The sequence below is a fragment of the Amphibalanus amphitrite genome, unplaced genomic scaffold, assembly GCF_019059575.1.
Source record: "Amphibalanus amphitrite isolate SeventyFive unplaced genomic scaffold, NRLGWU_Aamphi_draft 000169F_arrow, whole genome shotgun sequence".
NCBI lineage: Eukaryota > Metazoa > Arthropoda > Thecostraca > Balanomorpha > Balanidae > Amphibalanus > Amphibalanus amphitrite.
Genome location: NW_024881664.1, coordinates 751,586 through 768,216, shown reverse-complemented (window position 1 = coordinate 768,216; position 16,631 = coordinate 751,586). Strand labels below are relative to the sequence as shown.

At 53.2% G+C, this 16,631-nt stretch overlaps 3 protein-coding genes across 4 annotated transcripts; 2 read left to right on the top strand and 1 right to left on the bottom strand.

Annotated features, from left to right (window-relative positions):
- The first annotated feature begins 79 nt into the window (after positions 1–79).
- Positions 80–6,157, top strand: LOC122383645 (GATOR complex protein WDR24-like). The gene is made up of 2 exons (XM_043370290.1): positions 80–270; positions 2,046–6,157. The coding sequence occupies exon 2, from the start codon at positions 2,161–2,163 to the stop codon at positions 4,411–4,413; it is 2,253 nt and encodes a 750-aa protein (XP_043226225.1). The 5' UTR covers positions 80–270; positions 2,046–2,160; the 3' UTR covers positions 4,414–6,157.
- Positions 4,778–10,886, top strand: LOC122383643 (peroxisome assembly factor 2-like). 2 transcript variants are annotated; one of them, XM_043370289.1, is made up of 9 exons: positions 4,778–5,816; positions 6,405–6,999; positions 7,344–7,450; positions 7,704–7,868; positions 8,145–8,291; positions 8,641–8,749; positions 9,123–9,317; positions 9,632–9,771; positions 10,325–10,886. In XM_043370289.1, exons 1-9 carry the CDS (start codon positions 4,778–4,780, stop codon positions 10,462–10,464), a joined length of 2,637 nt encoding a protein of 878 aa, XP_043226224.1. In that variant the 3' UTR covers positions 10,465–10,886. The 2 variants fall into 2 exon arrangements, with proteins under 2 accessions (XP_043226224.1, XP_043226223.1); XM_043370288.1 differs by having other exon boundaries at positions 9,632–9,776; positions 10,325–10,885.
- Positions 10,887–11,785: 899 nt separating this feature from the next.
- Positions 11,786–15,598, bottom strand: LOC122383646 (formin-like protein 3). Its single transcript, XM_043370291.1, has 2 exons — positions 14,967–15,598; positions 11,786–12,741 (listed from the first exon to the last, which is right to left on the bottom strand). The coding sequence occupies exons 1-2, from the start codon at positions 15,353–15,355 to the stop codon at positions 12,423–12,425; spliced, it is 708 nt and encodes a 235-aa protein (XP_043226226.1). The 5' UTR covers positions 15,356–15,598; the 3' UTR covers positions 11,786–12,422.
- Positions 15,599–16,631: the final 1,033 nt, after the last annotated feature.

The window sequence follows — 16,631 nt, the reverse complement described above, 5'->3', positions numbered from 1 at the left end:
CCACTACTATTTAATTTGTTTCGTTTATGGCGTCGTAAAGACGAATAATAATTTTCACTCTATAATGTCCAAAACCAATGAAAACATTGGTCACTTTTGCGCGCTCGACGACCCCACGCTCCGTTGAGAGGTCGAGATAATAAAGTTATGTCGGTTATATGAACGCGATATAAGCCATTAGATAGGTACCTATCAAATCTATATCAAAGATATCAAGATACTGCACCATCCTACTAATTGATACTTTTCAAAATTTCACACAAACTTAAGGTAAATATTAGCCTGTGTGGTCTTCATCTTACTGTTGTCCTGTGGGGCTACAACGGTTACAACTATGTAATTGCGTCCTGCCAATGAAAAATTCCACATTTATGCATGCACACTAACTTCTTTGTATTTGTAACTTCAATAGTAGGACTGTTGAAATAGGGACAACTGTGAAAACAGGGCCCCTGGGGCAATTTGATCAAGGCTCTTGAAATGCACTCGACACCAACCATGTGACAACCACCGTGTAGAAGGGGTAGAGAGGGGGAGAACTTCTTTAACAGTCACATGACCAAACATGCCCTCCGGCGCCCTGTTTCCACCGACGTCTTGAAACAGGACTGTGGGAAAACGTGAGCCTAATTAAAAGTATAGCCTCCATTCTGTTGTTTCAATCCTCAGGATAGTCTAATCGTGTCCTCCACACCTTGAACACCATGCTCCAGGCTGGATGGTCACTTTTATCCCACATGTGTACTGTGTAGCTCCACCTCAAGAGCAGGCCCATGGCCAGGTGCAAGGACTAATAGCTGGGTGGCCTCCCCAGCACATGATGGGCTTGCTCAACTACATCAGAGCACCAGGATGCCCACCTAGACCAATTTTCCCCCTAATCATTATCATCCTGCCAGCTTTGAAATGGTCTGGTTGGCAGAAAAAGCCCAACCTCCAAAAAATATTAAAAAATATGGCACTGTTCTGACTTTTCCATCCTCAAATTAGTCAAATCCTTCTCCTTCACGCCACTGACCCCCTGTTCTTGGTTGTACAGGGACCTTCATCTGGCATAAGAGTCAAATTCAGGAGCAGGCTCCATGCTGTGGGGTGACCATTTGCCAGGCATGGTGGCCTGTCCACTGTCCAGTGGGATGGGTGTGATCCTGCAGGCACACCTGGCCCTAGGTCCCTGGGTCTTCTTCAATGTGGTACCCTGGGTACGGTGGTACCTAACTGCTCAAACCAATGTTTCTCCCTAATTCTTATCATCCTTCTGGCTCTGAAAATTTTGTTTTGCCTTAAAAGAGTGGTGTAAAACAAAGATGAAGAGTACTACAAAAAAAGCTAATGGATTACTTTTGAAGCCAATTGATAAGACCCAATCTTAGACTTAAATCTAGAGAATTAGCTAGGATCCTATTTTTTATAGGTAATGTTGCCTTCTTTGTAGGTATTTTACAAGCACACAAGTAAAACATTGATGACCAGATATTTTAGTTTTGAAGTGTTTTATTTCAGTATCCTTTAAACATTTAAATTAGTGTGTTTTGGTTTGAATTAAAAAATAAGAAGAAGAAATTTTGACATTGTTCTTCCCATTTTTCAAGTGTTGGTGAAGGCTGAGATTTTAGAAGTCCCTATCTCATAAAGTTAGGAACTTAAAGCATAAAAGGATGAACATAAATTATAAAAGGAACATAAATACCTTTCTAGAATCAATGGAGTGGTCAATGTTTACCATTCATAAGTAAAATGCAGCATAATGTTAAAAGGATGTATTTATAATCTTCGACCAGTGATAATGTTTTATCTTACAATATGAATGTTTATCCTCATCTTTTTTTTCTAAATCTTGAGATATCAGATTTATTATTTCATGTGCTGCAAAGAATGTCACTTTCACAGTTGACTTGTGTGATATCTGTATAATATTATTGTCCAAAATAAAAGAAGTTTTTAGACATGTGTGCTCTTACTCTTTGTCTATATGTAAGTGCAAACAACTTTGTGGAAACGGTCATCAGCAAAGGTGCAGCGAACCAATCCGCTCTCGTCGGCAGGCGATTCTGCCAGCGAGCGGTACCCTGGACTCTGGACTGTGTCGGCGCACCCGGCACCTGCCTCAACTCTCTCTGCGCGTCCGCTGCCGCCGCCGCGGCATAGACGACCGCCGCCATGGGCGTCAAGTCGTTTTTCATCGTGCAGGAGGCGCCGGCCAACGCGCTGTCGCTCAACAAGGACTTCAGCCAAGTGGTGATCGCCGGTAGAAACGTGTTCAAGGTACTGCACATTGAGGAAGACCGCTTCGTGGAGCGGCTCAACCTGCGCATCGGCAAGAGCCTGAACCTGTCGTTCTCCTCCAACGATGTGGTCTGGAACCCGTTTGACGAGACCCAGCTGGCCACGGCGGCCACCAACGGTCAGGTGGTGCTCTGGGACCTCAACAAGGCCAGTCGAAACAAACAGGATCACGTCTTCTCCGAGCACAAGCGCACGTGCAACAAGGTAACGTTCCACCCGTCCGAGCCGCACGTGCTCGTCTCGGGCTCTCAGGACGGCACCATGAAACTGTTCGACGTCCGAAAACGTGACGTGGCCGTGACGTTCCAGGGGAACACAGAGAGTGTGCGTGACCTGCAGTTTAACCCGAGCCAGCCCAACACTCTGGCGGCTGTGTCCGAGAACGGCCAGGTACAGCTGTGGGACAAGGCGCGCGCAGACCGCTGCGTGCGCTCCCTGACCGCGCACAACGGGCCAGCGTACGCGTGCGACTGGCATCCGTCCCGAGCCGGCTGGCTGGCCACCGCCGGGCGAGACAAGGCCATCAAGATCTGGGACACTGTGAACGGTACCATCCGACTGGTGGGTACCATCCCCACGATGGCCAGCGTGGGCCGCGTGGTGTGGCGTCCGCAGCGCGAGCACCACATCGCCAGCGCGGCGCTACTCGTCGACTGCAGCATTAACGTCTGGGACAAGCAGCGGCCCTTCATCCCGTTCGCGGCCTTCAGCGAGCACACAGACGTGACCACTGGCATCGCGTGGAAGGGCGACCCGCGCGTGTTCCTCTCTACCTCAAAGGACAGCACGCTGTACCTGCACCGGTTCGAGGACGCTGAGCGGCCGGCCGACCGCGCCAACCCGCACGGACTCTGTCTGTCGGCTGACGGTGATCTCGGAATCGCCGTGCGGCAGACGCCGGAGGCCGGCGGCCGGCCGCCGCGCCGCCCTCTCTCCAGCTCGGACTTGTTTCGACTGCGCCGATCAGTCCTCAGCACGGTCAGGGCTCCCACCGAGCCCGCACCGGTCTCCGACTGGCTCCAGGAGAGCGCTCGCCGCTACCTGCTGCACGGGCGCGCCGTGGCTGATATGTGCGAACACAACGCCGCCGTGGCTACCTCGCTGCGCCGCTACCAGGTGGCGCGCACGTGGCGTGTGGTGAAGCTGCTCTACACGTCCTCTCGTGAGCAGCCCGCCGGCCGTGCTACCTGGGAGGAGCGACCGGCGGGTGCTGACGGCGGTGCCGCCGATCCTGAGCCCAAGGCATCGCGGAATGTGTCAGGTGGAGGTGGGGAGACCAAAGCTGAGGACGCAGAAACGGACTGTGATGAGCCGGAGCCCGAACAAAATCTGGCCACGATCGCGTCCGGCCTGGCCAACGCGCAGGGTGACTTCTTCTTCGGTGACGGTGAGGTAAATGAGATGTGCCTGGATTATGACGACCTGGACGTGGCACCAGACTACACGCTGCCAACTGAGGCGTTCGAGCCGCGCCACGAATTAGCTGATGGCTCTCCGCCGCCCGAGAGTCTGCAGGTGGGCGCCGAGACCGCGGCCATCGAGCCGGCGGCGGCAGCGGCGGCGGCGGCCGCGCGCCTGCCAGCCAACCCTGCGGCCGTGGAACAGCTGAACCTGTCCCTGCTCGCCATCCCGGCGTCTCTGGTCGCCGACTGGCCGGTGGGGAGCGTGGTGGCTGACATGCTGCAGCACTACGCCGTGGACGGGGATGTGCAGACGGCTGTGTCAGTGATGGTGGTGCTGGGAGACCGGCTGCGGCCACACTTACAGTCAGCTGCCGCAGAGCACTGGTGTATGGCCTACCTAGAGCTTCTGGCCCGCTTTCAGCTGTGGAATGTGGCCACGGAGGTGGTGCGCCTGTCGCCAATCCCCACAGTTAGCTGTCTGAATCAGATGGTGCTGAAGCTGCAGTGTGGTCGGTGCGGCGCGGCGCTCGAGAGGACTGGATGGTGGTGTCACAAGTGCCACGCGCCCAGTACGTGCGCGTTGTGCCACCGCGTGGTGCGAGGACTGCAGGTCTGGTGCCAGGGCTGCGCACACGGTGGACATTTGAGCCACATGCGGCAGTGGTTTTCGTCTAATCGAATGTGTCCCAGTGGGTGCGGACATAAGTGTGTGCCAGTGAAATGACCGTGGCGTGAGATAGTCGTGGCGGTGACGTGTAATGACCGACGCAGGTCTGTGGTACACCAGACTCTGTGGATTTAAGGGGACATGTGAATCGGGGTGACACTATAGAACTGCGGCTGTGATATGTTACTAATGCCAGCAGGGTTATAAGTGAAAGCTTGTGTATGAGTGGTAATGGCCGTATGTTGCTAGCGAGTAGCGACCGCCATTTCCTGGTACTCCCTTTATCCTGTGCATTGTGTTGTGTACTCGTATCTAAGCTTGTCTCCTTTACTGCCTCATGTGTCAGGCCGGGGTTCGTGTTATTTCTACCATCTATCCGCTGGCTCCACAGGTGTAACCGCTCTGTGTACTCGACTCAGCGATGACGGCTGACACCGTGCCTCTGCGGCGCGTGCTGCTGCGCGCTGGGCCTACCACCGACCTCTCCGCTGCCATCGCACACTGGCGGCGGCTGGAGCCAGCGCCTCTGCTGGCAGCCGGCGCTCGCGTGCCGTCCCCCGCCGGGCCAGTGGAGGTGATCAGCTGCCACCCGACGCGCTCCGGTCGACTCCACCGCGACACCCGCCTGCTGGCCGGGCCGCCGCTGCCGCCGCCGCCGGCGAGCGCACGAGCCGCCACGCTCGCTCGCGTGGCTGGGTTCGTGGCTCGTCTGCTGGTCCCTGCCGCGCCGCCGCCGTTGCTGCTGGCGTTTGTGTGCCTGTGGGCGCTGCGGCGGCGGAGGACGGCGCCGCGTCGGCTCTCTGCCGTCAGCGATGCTGAGCTGCAGCGGCGAGCCCGCGGTGTCGCCGTCAGCGACACCCAGTCGACTGTGGTGGTGAGCAGTGGCGCCCTGCGGTGGCTGGGGGCCGCGCCTGGTCAGTGGTGGCGCTGTGAGCTGCGGACCCCCGTCGCCGGGACTCGTCAGGTGGGTCTTCAACTGGTGTCCGGAGACGTGCCGACCGATACCGCGCTCATCTCCAGCACCCTTTGGTGGAATCTGGCTTTACACCCCGATCGCAGCGCCGAGGGGGAGTTTACTGACGCCACGCTTCTTCCCCTAACCCCCGAGAGACCGCCTGTGGCACGGGTCGCCCGCCTGGCCCAGCTGTCTAGCCCGGCCCAGCTGCCGCTGGAGGAGTGCAGTGCTGTACTGGCTGCTCACTTCTCTCGCCCCCGGCTTCTAATGCCCGGTCAAGTACTGAGAACCGGCGGCCGGCCGGGGGAGAAGTCCGCCTGGTTCGTGGTACAGAGTGTCGAGCTGGAGACACCACACGGTGTAGCAGACGGAGGGACGGACGGATCGGCAGGAGTGCTGGCCTGCGCCGACCGGACGTCTGTATACCAGGTGTCTGACGTGGTGGGACGGGTGCCGCCGGCCGCACCCGTCACAGACACCCCCTGGGAGTCGGGAATGTTACCAGGTGAGACAGACGGGGAGAGATAAGTCCTGGGGCAGGGGTGGAGTGCTGTTAGGCGGTGCGTTGTTGGTTGGGATGTTTGGGTTGATTCAGAGAGTATGCCTGTTTTTGTAAAGTGTTTTGAAGCTAGTCCTTTCGAGGCGTGTATGGTGTAAGGGTGTTCCGAGTGATGCATGGTCTATGTTGAGGCTGTGTGTGTCCTTATTTATCCGGTTATCTGCCCTCTATCAGTGCATTTCAATTACCTATATGGGTGAAATGTCCGTTGTTTGCATGCTACGTTCAAATATTCAGTGATTGCAATATCGGGAAGCGTATCAAATATATACCAGCAGGGAACCTTGTCTGTTGTACACATCTCGTTTGAAAAAAGCTATCGCCGCTGCTGCTAAAGGCACTATGGTTAAAGTTCTCACTATACACTACACTCGAGGATGACATCCACCAATCCAAGATAACTTGTTAACGCTTGACGCCAAATATTTCGAAAGTTATCGGTCACATTTTCCCAATGTCCGCTTGCAGCACACTTTTGTCAGAGCACACCGCCTCACGGTCCTGCCCAGTGTCTGACCCTCTCCCCGTCATCAGCCGGGCTGGAGTCTGAGCTCCGTCAGCTCTGTCTGCTGCTGGCTCCGGGCGGCGCCCCTCGTCCCCTAGTCTCCCTCTGCGGTGAGCCCGGCTCGGGCCTGGACCGGCTGGTGGCGGTGGCCGCCTCCCGTCTCGGCCTGCACCTGGTGCCGGTCGACGGTCCGGCGCTGCTGGCTGACTCCAGCGGCGCCACGGCCAGTCGCGTCCACCAGGCGCTGAGCAGCGCGTCGCTCGGCCCCGGCCTCTGCCTGGTCCACCTGCGAGACGCCCACGTACTCGGCAGAGACCGTGAATCGTCCGGGCCGGACGCGCGAGTGGTGGCGGCTCTGCTAGAAGCGGCGGCTAACTTACCTGACTCGGCGGCACTGCTGCTGTCGGCGCCCTCCGGCGATCAGTTGGTGCATCAGCTGCGTGCACATGTCACTCACGAGGTCACACTGAGCGCGCCAGATGCAGAGAAGCGGGCGCGTATGCTGCGCTGGCTGTGTAGGCGGCATGGGGTGGCGCTGGACTGGATGAGTGACCGTCAGGTGGCGCTACAGACGGCGGGGTACCTGCTGGGCGACCTGGAGGCCGTGGTGACTCAGGCCAAATGGTGAGTCGAACGGGGAAGCTGGGCATGGTGGGTGGACGCTGCTGGGTGATAATGTGTTCGGGTGACGTTGGATGCGTGTGATACCAAGATAATTGTGTCATTCTGCGACGAGTTCACCTACAACATCCTGAGAAAGGAGAATGTTCGTTCAAAGAAAATAAGCTCAACTTGTTCAAAACAAACCAGAAACATCGGAATGAATTTAGTGAAGCTATTATAAAAACATAAGAATCAATGTCGTTCCTCGAATTCATTTTTCGCGAGTAGGCTTGTCATTAGCACGTCGTCGAGTAGCTAATAGTTACACCTCCGTCATTAATTTAACCCCACTTCTCTCCCTCCAGCTCTGCCCTGGCCCGTCTGGACGAGTGGTGTTCTAAATGCGGGGTCTCCCCGCCCGTCCGGCCTCCCCCGCTCTCGCTGGACTCACAAGACATCCAGGCGGGGCTCGGTAAGGAAAACTGGTGCGATTTGACAATCTCCCATAAAATATGAAAACAGCAGCTGATACTCGCGTGCATGTAACTCCAACTTGACTGTAATTATTTATACGTTTTGTTCTGCTATTTCATTTTGTTACGATGGTTGTTTGACAACATATTCGAATATAAGTACTCCCTACCATAATGAATCTATCTCATTCTGACTGAACTAACTACACCTCACCATATAACACCGTTCTGTCCTCGCCGTCCTCCCGTCAGGTTTTGTGCGCGCTCGTCAGGCCGAGGTGGCTGGCTCGCCGCAGATTCCCGACACGCGCTGGCAGGACGTGGGCGGCCTGGGTCAGGTCAAACGAGAGGTGGTGGACCTGATACAGCTGCCGCTGGCCCGGCCTGAGCTGTTCGCCGGGGCCGCCGCCAGATCAGGTCAGTCGCGGCAGGTGTAGGTCGGGAGCTGGACACTGTGACTGGTAACATATCCAGTTTGAGGTAGTAGGCTAATAGGGACAGATGAATGTAATTGTTTGCGACAGTTGTTGGTTACGTCAGGTCATTGGTAGCTGTTATTTACATCAGTGTCACCTGCAGGCCAGGTGAGGGCAGTGTCTGTATCTGTAAGGCATGCTATTGATAGTTATTATGCCTGCATCTCTCGCCGTGTTACCAGCTCAGCTGACACCCACCCACCCCCGCTATCTACAGGTATCCTTCTGTACGGCCCTCCTGGTACCGGTAAGACGCTGGTGGCCAAAGCTGTGGCCACCGAGTGCAGACTGAACTTCCTCAGCGTCAAGGGTCCCGAGCTCATCAACATGTACGTCGGGCAGAGCGAGGCCAACGTCAGGGACGGTGAGTCATGGGATTCGTGTCATACAAATATTGATATTTGCTATTGATGTGAGACCAGCTGGCTCTCAGACAATTTTCGATGCATCATTCGACCTTTTACTAGGAACCGATGACCAATGCAGCCCTTCGCCGTCAAAATTCAAGGCCCACATGTTTTTTTAGACACACGTTTGTACTGTGTTGATGGTTGAAGCTTATTTTAGTTAGCTGATTTGGTTAGCTCGGTGCCGTGCCCGTGCTATCCCGGTCTATTCTATATATTGTGTTTTCGGTAGTCACTCGTTCAGTGTATCTCACTTTGTGAGCTCCCAGAGCCCATTTTCCCTGACCCCTCCGTCCCCTCCCTCAGTGTTCCGACGTGCCCGGGACGCGGCGCCTGCCGTGGTGTTCTTTGACGAGCTGGACTCGCTGGCTCCGAACCGCGGCCGCACGGGTGACTCGGGAGGGGTGATGGACAGGTGAGTGTGAACTGCGACCGGTACAACGAGCTGCAGTACTGCCGCGCGCTCGTTAGCATAGGTTTTTCCCAGTCCGCATCATATTGAAGAAATTTTAGCTTAGTGTTATTATGAGGGCTAGGTAAATTTTTAACTCGGAGTGCTTGGAAAATCATTTGCTAAATCGAATAATTGATCACCATTTGTATTCGTATATCACATTATGCGCCCCTTCGTGGCATAAGTGGGCACTGGGCATCCTATGAATAGGTATGTCTCAATACGGGTCTCGCTCCCCGTTCCTTCCTTTTTTCTTAGAGTAGTGTCTGAGGTCTTCGCGGTGTCTCGATCCCTCCCTATGTATCACAGAGCTATGTGCTCACTGTTCCCATAGAGTGGTATCCCAGTTCCTCTCGGAGCTGGACGGAGCGGTAACCGGTGGTCAGGTGTACGTCATCGGGGCCACCAACCGACCCGACCTGATCGACCCGGCGCTGCTGCGACCGGGACGGTTCGACCGGCTGCTGTACCTGGGTGCCAGCCGGGACCGCGACTCACACACGGCCATACTGCGCGCCCAGACACGACGGTGAGCACGAATGGCAACTGTTACAGGTGGCCTAGAGATGTGATCATCAAATAAATTACATTTTTTCAAGTTGGTAACGCGTTGTGATTATAGATACATAATGAAAATTTAGTATGACATGTAAAAATCATAAAAGTAACCCGAAATTTTATGTTGCTTCAAATCATAATCAGTGTCCATAATCAAATCATGACCATAATCAGTGACCAACGGCAGCTCATCGTGTGACATCTCAACAGATCTTGCTACTCTGAATTAACCTGCTACCTTACAATGTACCTGTGACCTGTCTTCTGACCTCCGACCTTCCCCAGTCTGCCGCTGGCCGGTGACGTTTCTCTGGAGGAGGTGGTGTCCCGACTACCCGAGGCGCTCACCGGAGCCGATGTGTACGCCCTCTGTGAACAGGCCACCCGTGCAGCGCTGGACCGGGCGGTGCTCAGCGTTGAGGCAGGTACGGTACGCTACAGGGCGGGGAGATAGGGTAGGGGTGAGAGATCGGGTGTTGTGTACAGGCAGGGAGGAATGGTTTTGTTGGTGGAGAGTTTAGAGACCCGAGTCGTTTCGAGAGTCGAGTGTGGTCGTTATTACTTATTAGTCACTCATTACAGACAGGGATGATGGTGTGTAGCGTGAATGTGGAAAGTCCATCGAAAGGAAGGCCAATGATCATCGATGATATTTAGGCACCTCCCCATAAATACGTTATGAAACCTCCCAGAATGCAACCGTGACTTTATTATTATACCATGCGCCCGTTTACACACGAGGCTGAAGCTTTGGAATGTTGCTGGATTTTTAGGATTGTGTGTTATGAGCTCCCGAATAAGTTGAATGATTGTGTAGCATATTCGATACATCAAGGTGATACCTTGGACAGCAAACTCGGAGCCTCTTCTGCCCTTGAATCCATGACTGTCATTACGCCTGAGTCGCCTGTATCTTGCTTATTGTCTCCTAATCCGTGTCCCATTGAACAACCGTCCCCTCCCCGCTCTACTTGGCAGGTGCTGCGGCCGAGGACTCGGTTCCGATCGAGGTGCGTCAGTCGGACCTGCTGTCAGCCGCCGACTCTCTGGCTCCCTCGCTGTCCCCTGCTCAGCTGGCCGAGTACGAACTGCTGCGGACACGTATCGAGGGTAACTGATGGGACGTTTATATATACCGTGACAGTGGTCAGCAGATGAGGAGGGATGGGAAGGAGGGAAGGGAGGCTAAGAGGTCAGAGGTCGGGTCATGTGTTACACGTGTAATTTGAATTTGTCGTGTATGTAGGTAGGGTGCCTCTTATAGACATTTACGCGTTTGTGATGTATGATATAATTCAGCATGTGGGAAATAGTATGTGTCAGGTAATTTAAGCATGTAATCAGTGCCACTCAGGGCAGGCTGGAAGGGGTCCCCATTTCTAGAAAGCGAGTACGCCAATGCGCTGCTGTTATTTGAAAAGTAAGTTCATTTCAATTATTTATCATATCTTGATTATGGGTTAGTTATTGTACGTTTGAGAGGGCTGTGACGCTCATATGAGAGATAATACATGGCTAGTTTAGAATAACTGGAATTTTACCTATCTTGGTCACCCCCCCCCCCCCCAATTTGTTTATATTTGTTAACTTTAGCTAAACAGCATACATTGGTCAGTAAAGCTTCGGGGAACACAACATCGAAGGCAGGGATACTAATATGCCTTTGTAGTTTGGACCACATCGACATAATATGTAGGCTTTGCTGGTTACTCCGCAAAATGTCGCCGATTGGTGACAGTCTGAGGTTGAGCGGCGACTTGAGGCTAACACCGGGTGCACTCGTGGTGTAAACACTAGTGCAGCGTCCACGACATACACATTACACTTGTGGCCCGGAAAACATTCAGCGGTATTTGGCGTGTCTCGTGCCTTACTTAGATTAGCGTACAGCATACTGCGAGTATGGTTACTGATTCATATGAATAACTTACGAATGGATGGTAATTGAAGAATATGACTGCAGTCAGCAATGGTACTATTTCTAGTTTTATTGACGGCGTTGAGGATGACATTTTAAACACGAATTACTAGAACGAACTTCCGGATTATTCCTTGATCTGGCTTTGGCATTATTCAACTTCTTTAGTGCCCTGCTTCATACATTTCAATCTCTCGTCTCAATCTCTTATCAAATTCGCCTTCATCTTTTGAAACCATTGCCGATATGAATGTCAATGACGGCTACCGCTGAGCTCCTGATGTGGTACTCGCATTCTCCCTGTGTTTGTTAGCTAACTGACAACGATCGTTGCGTGTGATCATGATCATGATCATGATCAATGATCATGTGTATTGTGTACCAGCAAAGTACTGTTTGGCTGAAGTGATAAACGTCGATGACACGGTGAAAATGGCAGACGAGATGGTGCTGACAAAATGAAACATGTATGCACGCCTCGAAAAGAAACTGTGGTCACATATGCGAGCAAACAAGTACAGTTTATCACAATAATAAAGTATATTTGTCTATAGGCATCATTCGGTGCATCGACAAAATTAATCAATCTTTTACGACCCTTATGTATACCAAGCACTGAGTAAAGCTCCAGTTCGTGTACGACACTCGCAACATTTTCAGGCACAAAGTCCCCTGGTCATACGAATGCTTACGCACTGAGTACTTGCTATCGCTCGTCGTAGTTTCGTGAACCAAAACATTATGACTAGGATCCACTGTTATCAAAAGCTGGAAGGCTCTGTAGTGAAGTGTTGGTAACAGGCATCCTGGTGTAAAGCACGCCAGCGACGGGAGACATTTGATTTGATGCACGTTATTGATTGGAGTGGTCAGTAGCCACGCGTTGAGTACAACTCGCTCGCTTTGCGCTCTATGACTATACCGACAATACTACGACACGAGTAATTACCCCTGCAGAAGACTAGCGGTTTCTGAGAACTAGTCATCTTCTAGCTGACGAGCATCACGCAGTTGTACTGCTGGTTGTAGTCCTATCGCCAAATCCTAGCCACCACTATGCATCACCAGCGAAAAAACGAGATCGCACTACCTCGAAACCATCTGCAAAAATAATAAACGACTTCTCTTCGACGAGGGGTGACGTCACTAACTATGACGTCACTTACAGTCTGACCCGGGGCGGGTGTCGGAGAGTTCACCTGCCATCTCTCGACACACGGCTTCATAGCTGGGCGGTCCTAACGGCGTCAGAGCCTCGTAGGGCGGCGGCGCCTCCAGCGGCGTCTCCGGCTTGTTCTCCGGCTGAGGCGGAGCGCTCGGGACCGGTGAGGCGGCGGACGTTGGGTGAGAAGAGTCCGGCGGACGGTACCCGTACCGGGAGTACGGGACCCGCTGGGTACTGGCGGGCGCCGCCCGGGTCTCCGGCGGGCGATAACCGTACCGCGAGTACGGAATCCGCTCAGTAGTTGTACCGGTCCTGGCCACAGAGTCATAGAGTCAACAGGGAGTCACTGGGAGCATTAGCGTCGCCACGGGGGGGCAAGCGGGGCAGCTTGCCCCCCCAACCTCGGACCGGGCACCCCCTGAGATCGATACAGATCCGATGAGATTTTGGAGTCGGGAAAAAATGGGGGTACCTTTCTGAGAATGCCTGTGAGGTCAGACTCGTTCAAGCCAGAGTCGGAGTCGCAGTCGCCAACATCGTCAAAACACCGACTCCAGACTCGGAAGTGTCAATACTGTGATTCATTTCATGTTCCTCGTTGGTTTTTTATTACATTTTATAGCTGATTTTCATAAGTTTTGAAGTGCTGATACAAAATTTGCGTTCAAAGCGTGACACTGAATCTTCGGGCCTTTCTCAACTCTCGTCAAATGTCTGCGACAGACTCAAGTACCGTTCAAGTGCCACAGGGCTCATGACTGCTTGCTTTTCACACAGGCTCCGAAGGAGCTCCACTGAGCTCTAGGAAGCCTTCAGAGGGCCCAAACCGGCCTCTGAGAGTCCCACTGGTGTTTATATTCTCAAAGGAATCTTTGAGGACCTTACACATGCGTAGACCTCTGAAGGGCCACACGGATCTTTGAGGATACTTTCAAATATTTCTGAGAACCTTAGGCCTCTGATAGCTCAGCCGAGCTTTTGAGGCGACAGATTTTGCTGAGCCTAAGCCTGCAGTTTAGGGGTCACGACTCGGGTGTGCCTCTGAGGGTCCCAGCACATGTTTCTTATGTCCCTATGTAGGGTCCTTAGGGATTCGACACAGACCTCCAGGGTTCACACTGCTATTTGAGGGCTCCCTGCTCACCCTGGGCCTGGTCTCTTAGCGCCCGCCGCCGGCGCCGCCCACACTGGCTTCTGAGGGTCCCACCTTGGGCTCGGAAAGCCCTAAAGCACCACATATGTACACGTAACTATTTGGGGTGACCAGCGCCGATTTTCAGGATCCTAAGCAGGCTTCTGAGAGCCCACACTGACCCTGAGTGGCCTAAAATGGCCTGGAAGTCCCAAGCCTATCGCTAAAGGATCCCTTGCCGCTATGCCGTGCGAAATTTTGGTTCCGTTAAACGTCTTTTCTTCGCGTTTGCAGCGCTTCCCTATACACGAAAAACGAGAAACGTTTTGTTCACACTACACCTCCTCTCACTGGAGCAAAGATGAATTACTTCCGATTCACACTTCCGACATTCACTCTCCGCTGAAAGCCCTACTTAGCTTCAATCGGCGGCTGGGATAAGCCCTATGCATTTTACGTAGAACCTCTGCATGCATGCGTGAATGAAAGTTTCAGCAAGGTGATTCGCTTAAGCTGAGCGTTTAACCTTTTTATGATCATGAGCGACGAGCGTCTGCACAGGGGCTCTCCAGAGTGCGTCGGCAAGCGCAGCCATTGTGATTCTACCGGTCGTTTTTTGTTCAAAAATTTAAAAAAAAAAAATTTCTGTAAAAAAAATGGCAAGTCATAGCTACAAGGAAAACCTTGTCACCATCGTATTCCTCGCACCATTGCGCGTTGAATGATATGTAAAATGAATGAGTAACGACTGGAGGAAGGCAAGATTTAACGTTGATTTTGCCCCCCCCAACCGAAAATCTCTGGCGACGCCTATGACTGGGAGTCACGTGAGGGTCACCGTCATCAGAGTCACGGGTCACACGAGAGTCCACGCCTGCAGGGAGTTACCAGCGAGTAACAGATTCACTGCGGATCAAAACAGTCGCAGTATCACCCCTGCTCCGCGACGGAATCGATTGTGTGACGTCACCCGGTCGGAGTGACGTCACTCAGTTGACCGCCTTCGGACTCGGCCAGCACTGATGACAGGCGATGCAAACAAACATAAATTGTCAAATTCGATGAAAACAGGATATGAAAGCTATAACTGCAATTCAAATATTTTTCAGTGTGATTGTTTAGGTAGCTGGCTGCGTGGCGTAGTGGTTAGCGCACTTGCCTCGCGTTCCAAGAACTTAGCTGGGTGATTTCTTGAGTTGACGAGTCAACTGAATTTCAACTCATGCCCCTGGATGTTTAACGAACCAACCTTTTACGACGCCCCAACTGCTGCCTGACAGGGATGCGCGGGTAACGTAACCATGGCCCGATGACGATCTCGTTTCTACCCTCAAGTTCGAGCCTCCATCGACTGTAAACACCTACCGATCTACCAGTCTCTCCACTCTCCAGCTGCCTGACTGACCTGCCGTCGGCCTCCTCTCCATCCTCGGAGCCGGCGCTGGTGTCTTCTGTCGAGTTCCTGCAGCAGCACCAGCAGAGGAGACAGAGGAAGCTACAGACCGCCGCTAGGCCTACCAACACCTCCAGGCTGCTGCTCACCCACTCCATAGGGTCCTCGGGCTCCGGCGCAGCGGTGGTTGAAGTGGTGGTCGTTGTGGTTGTTGTAGTCGTTGTGGGAGGCGGGTACGGCTTAGACATGTCGATACCGTTCATTTCACAGAAAATGTTGGGCATATTGCCGGAGAGGCAGGAGCAATAGGCGGTGTCCTTGAACGTGGTGAAGCCGCGGCGCTTCCTTTGCTCGCTTAAACATTTGCGATACACCCTCCCCTTCTCCTTGTATGTCGCCATGGTGGTTGGTGAGAACTGACGGCGAGACCTCAGAACCAATGGTGGGCTGCCGCCGGTGGAGATATCACACTACTTCCAACACCACCCACGTCACAGAGCAGACGGCAGGCACCGAGGCCGACTCTGGGCCAGGCGCCGGCACCGGCGGGGTCTCACTCCAGTGTTTGGGCATTCGCCCAAAACCGGTCGTCGGCGCCCGTGCCCTTGGCGCTGCCCGGACCTGGCAGCGGGCCAGGATCGATTGGACGCTGTCAGAGACATCTGTTGGAGGTTATAGAAGTGACAGAGGTACGGTCTGGCTCGAATGTCATGAATGACTTGTTTTAGGCTGAAACAACAGTGCACGTGCACCGCACCTCGCTTGGTAGCAATATGGTTTGCAATTTCTGCGATGACGAGCTTTAGTTCAGTGCAATTTTTAAGACCAATAGTACTTGAGCATGGTCGACTAGCTTGGGGGCCTGTCATCTGGGGATCAGGGTTCGATTCTGGGTACCTCCCGCTCCTCATTAGCATGCTCTTGGCATGCTCAATAGTCTACCACGAGTGGGATTTTCATGAAATATGTAACGATCACTGGTAGCGTTCACGAAGAGTGTGGGCAAGTCGGGGTTATGTCTGTTTCCTAGAAATGAAAATGAACAGCAGTTACCGCTGTTTCGTAGAGGTGTCGCCCACATCGCTCTGACATTGTGTAGGGGGCGTGCAAGTAAACGCATCCGACATTCCTGAGTTTCTGGTGAGGGCTGCGAGGGCACCGACGCGACGGCGGCATGCAGGTAATATCGAGAGCAAATCTGAACTGGCTAGCATGTAAACAACCCAGCAAACAGCACCGAAAACCAGCCTTATTTGTTGTCTAAGCATTTATCACGGGCCCCTCGTTAAGTAAACCAACCGCTCTGCACCGAACCAGACCACTACCTGAAACGCCGCCGTTTCCGGTGCACGGAAGCCGTTTACAAGCCGATGTCGCCAGCATCCCGAGCAAGGAGCTTCTGGTCGTTTATGCCACAGAGACGTCAAGAGCATGTGGGCGAGTTAGTGGAGACAATGCAGGCATCAGGGCCGATTGACTCGCCGGGTGGTTGGTTCGTCGATAGACCCGAACCGACTAATAAGTTGTTTACGTTCAGTGCACAGTGACACGGTGATAAGTAACTTATATGCGTAGCTGGCCAAAATGTCTCTTTATTCGTCTTCCTGACTTGTAAGCTAGAAGCTGTCGAGTTTTTCCTTCATCTTTCTAACAGCTGCATTGCTTAGGGTGAACATA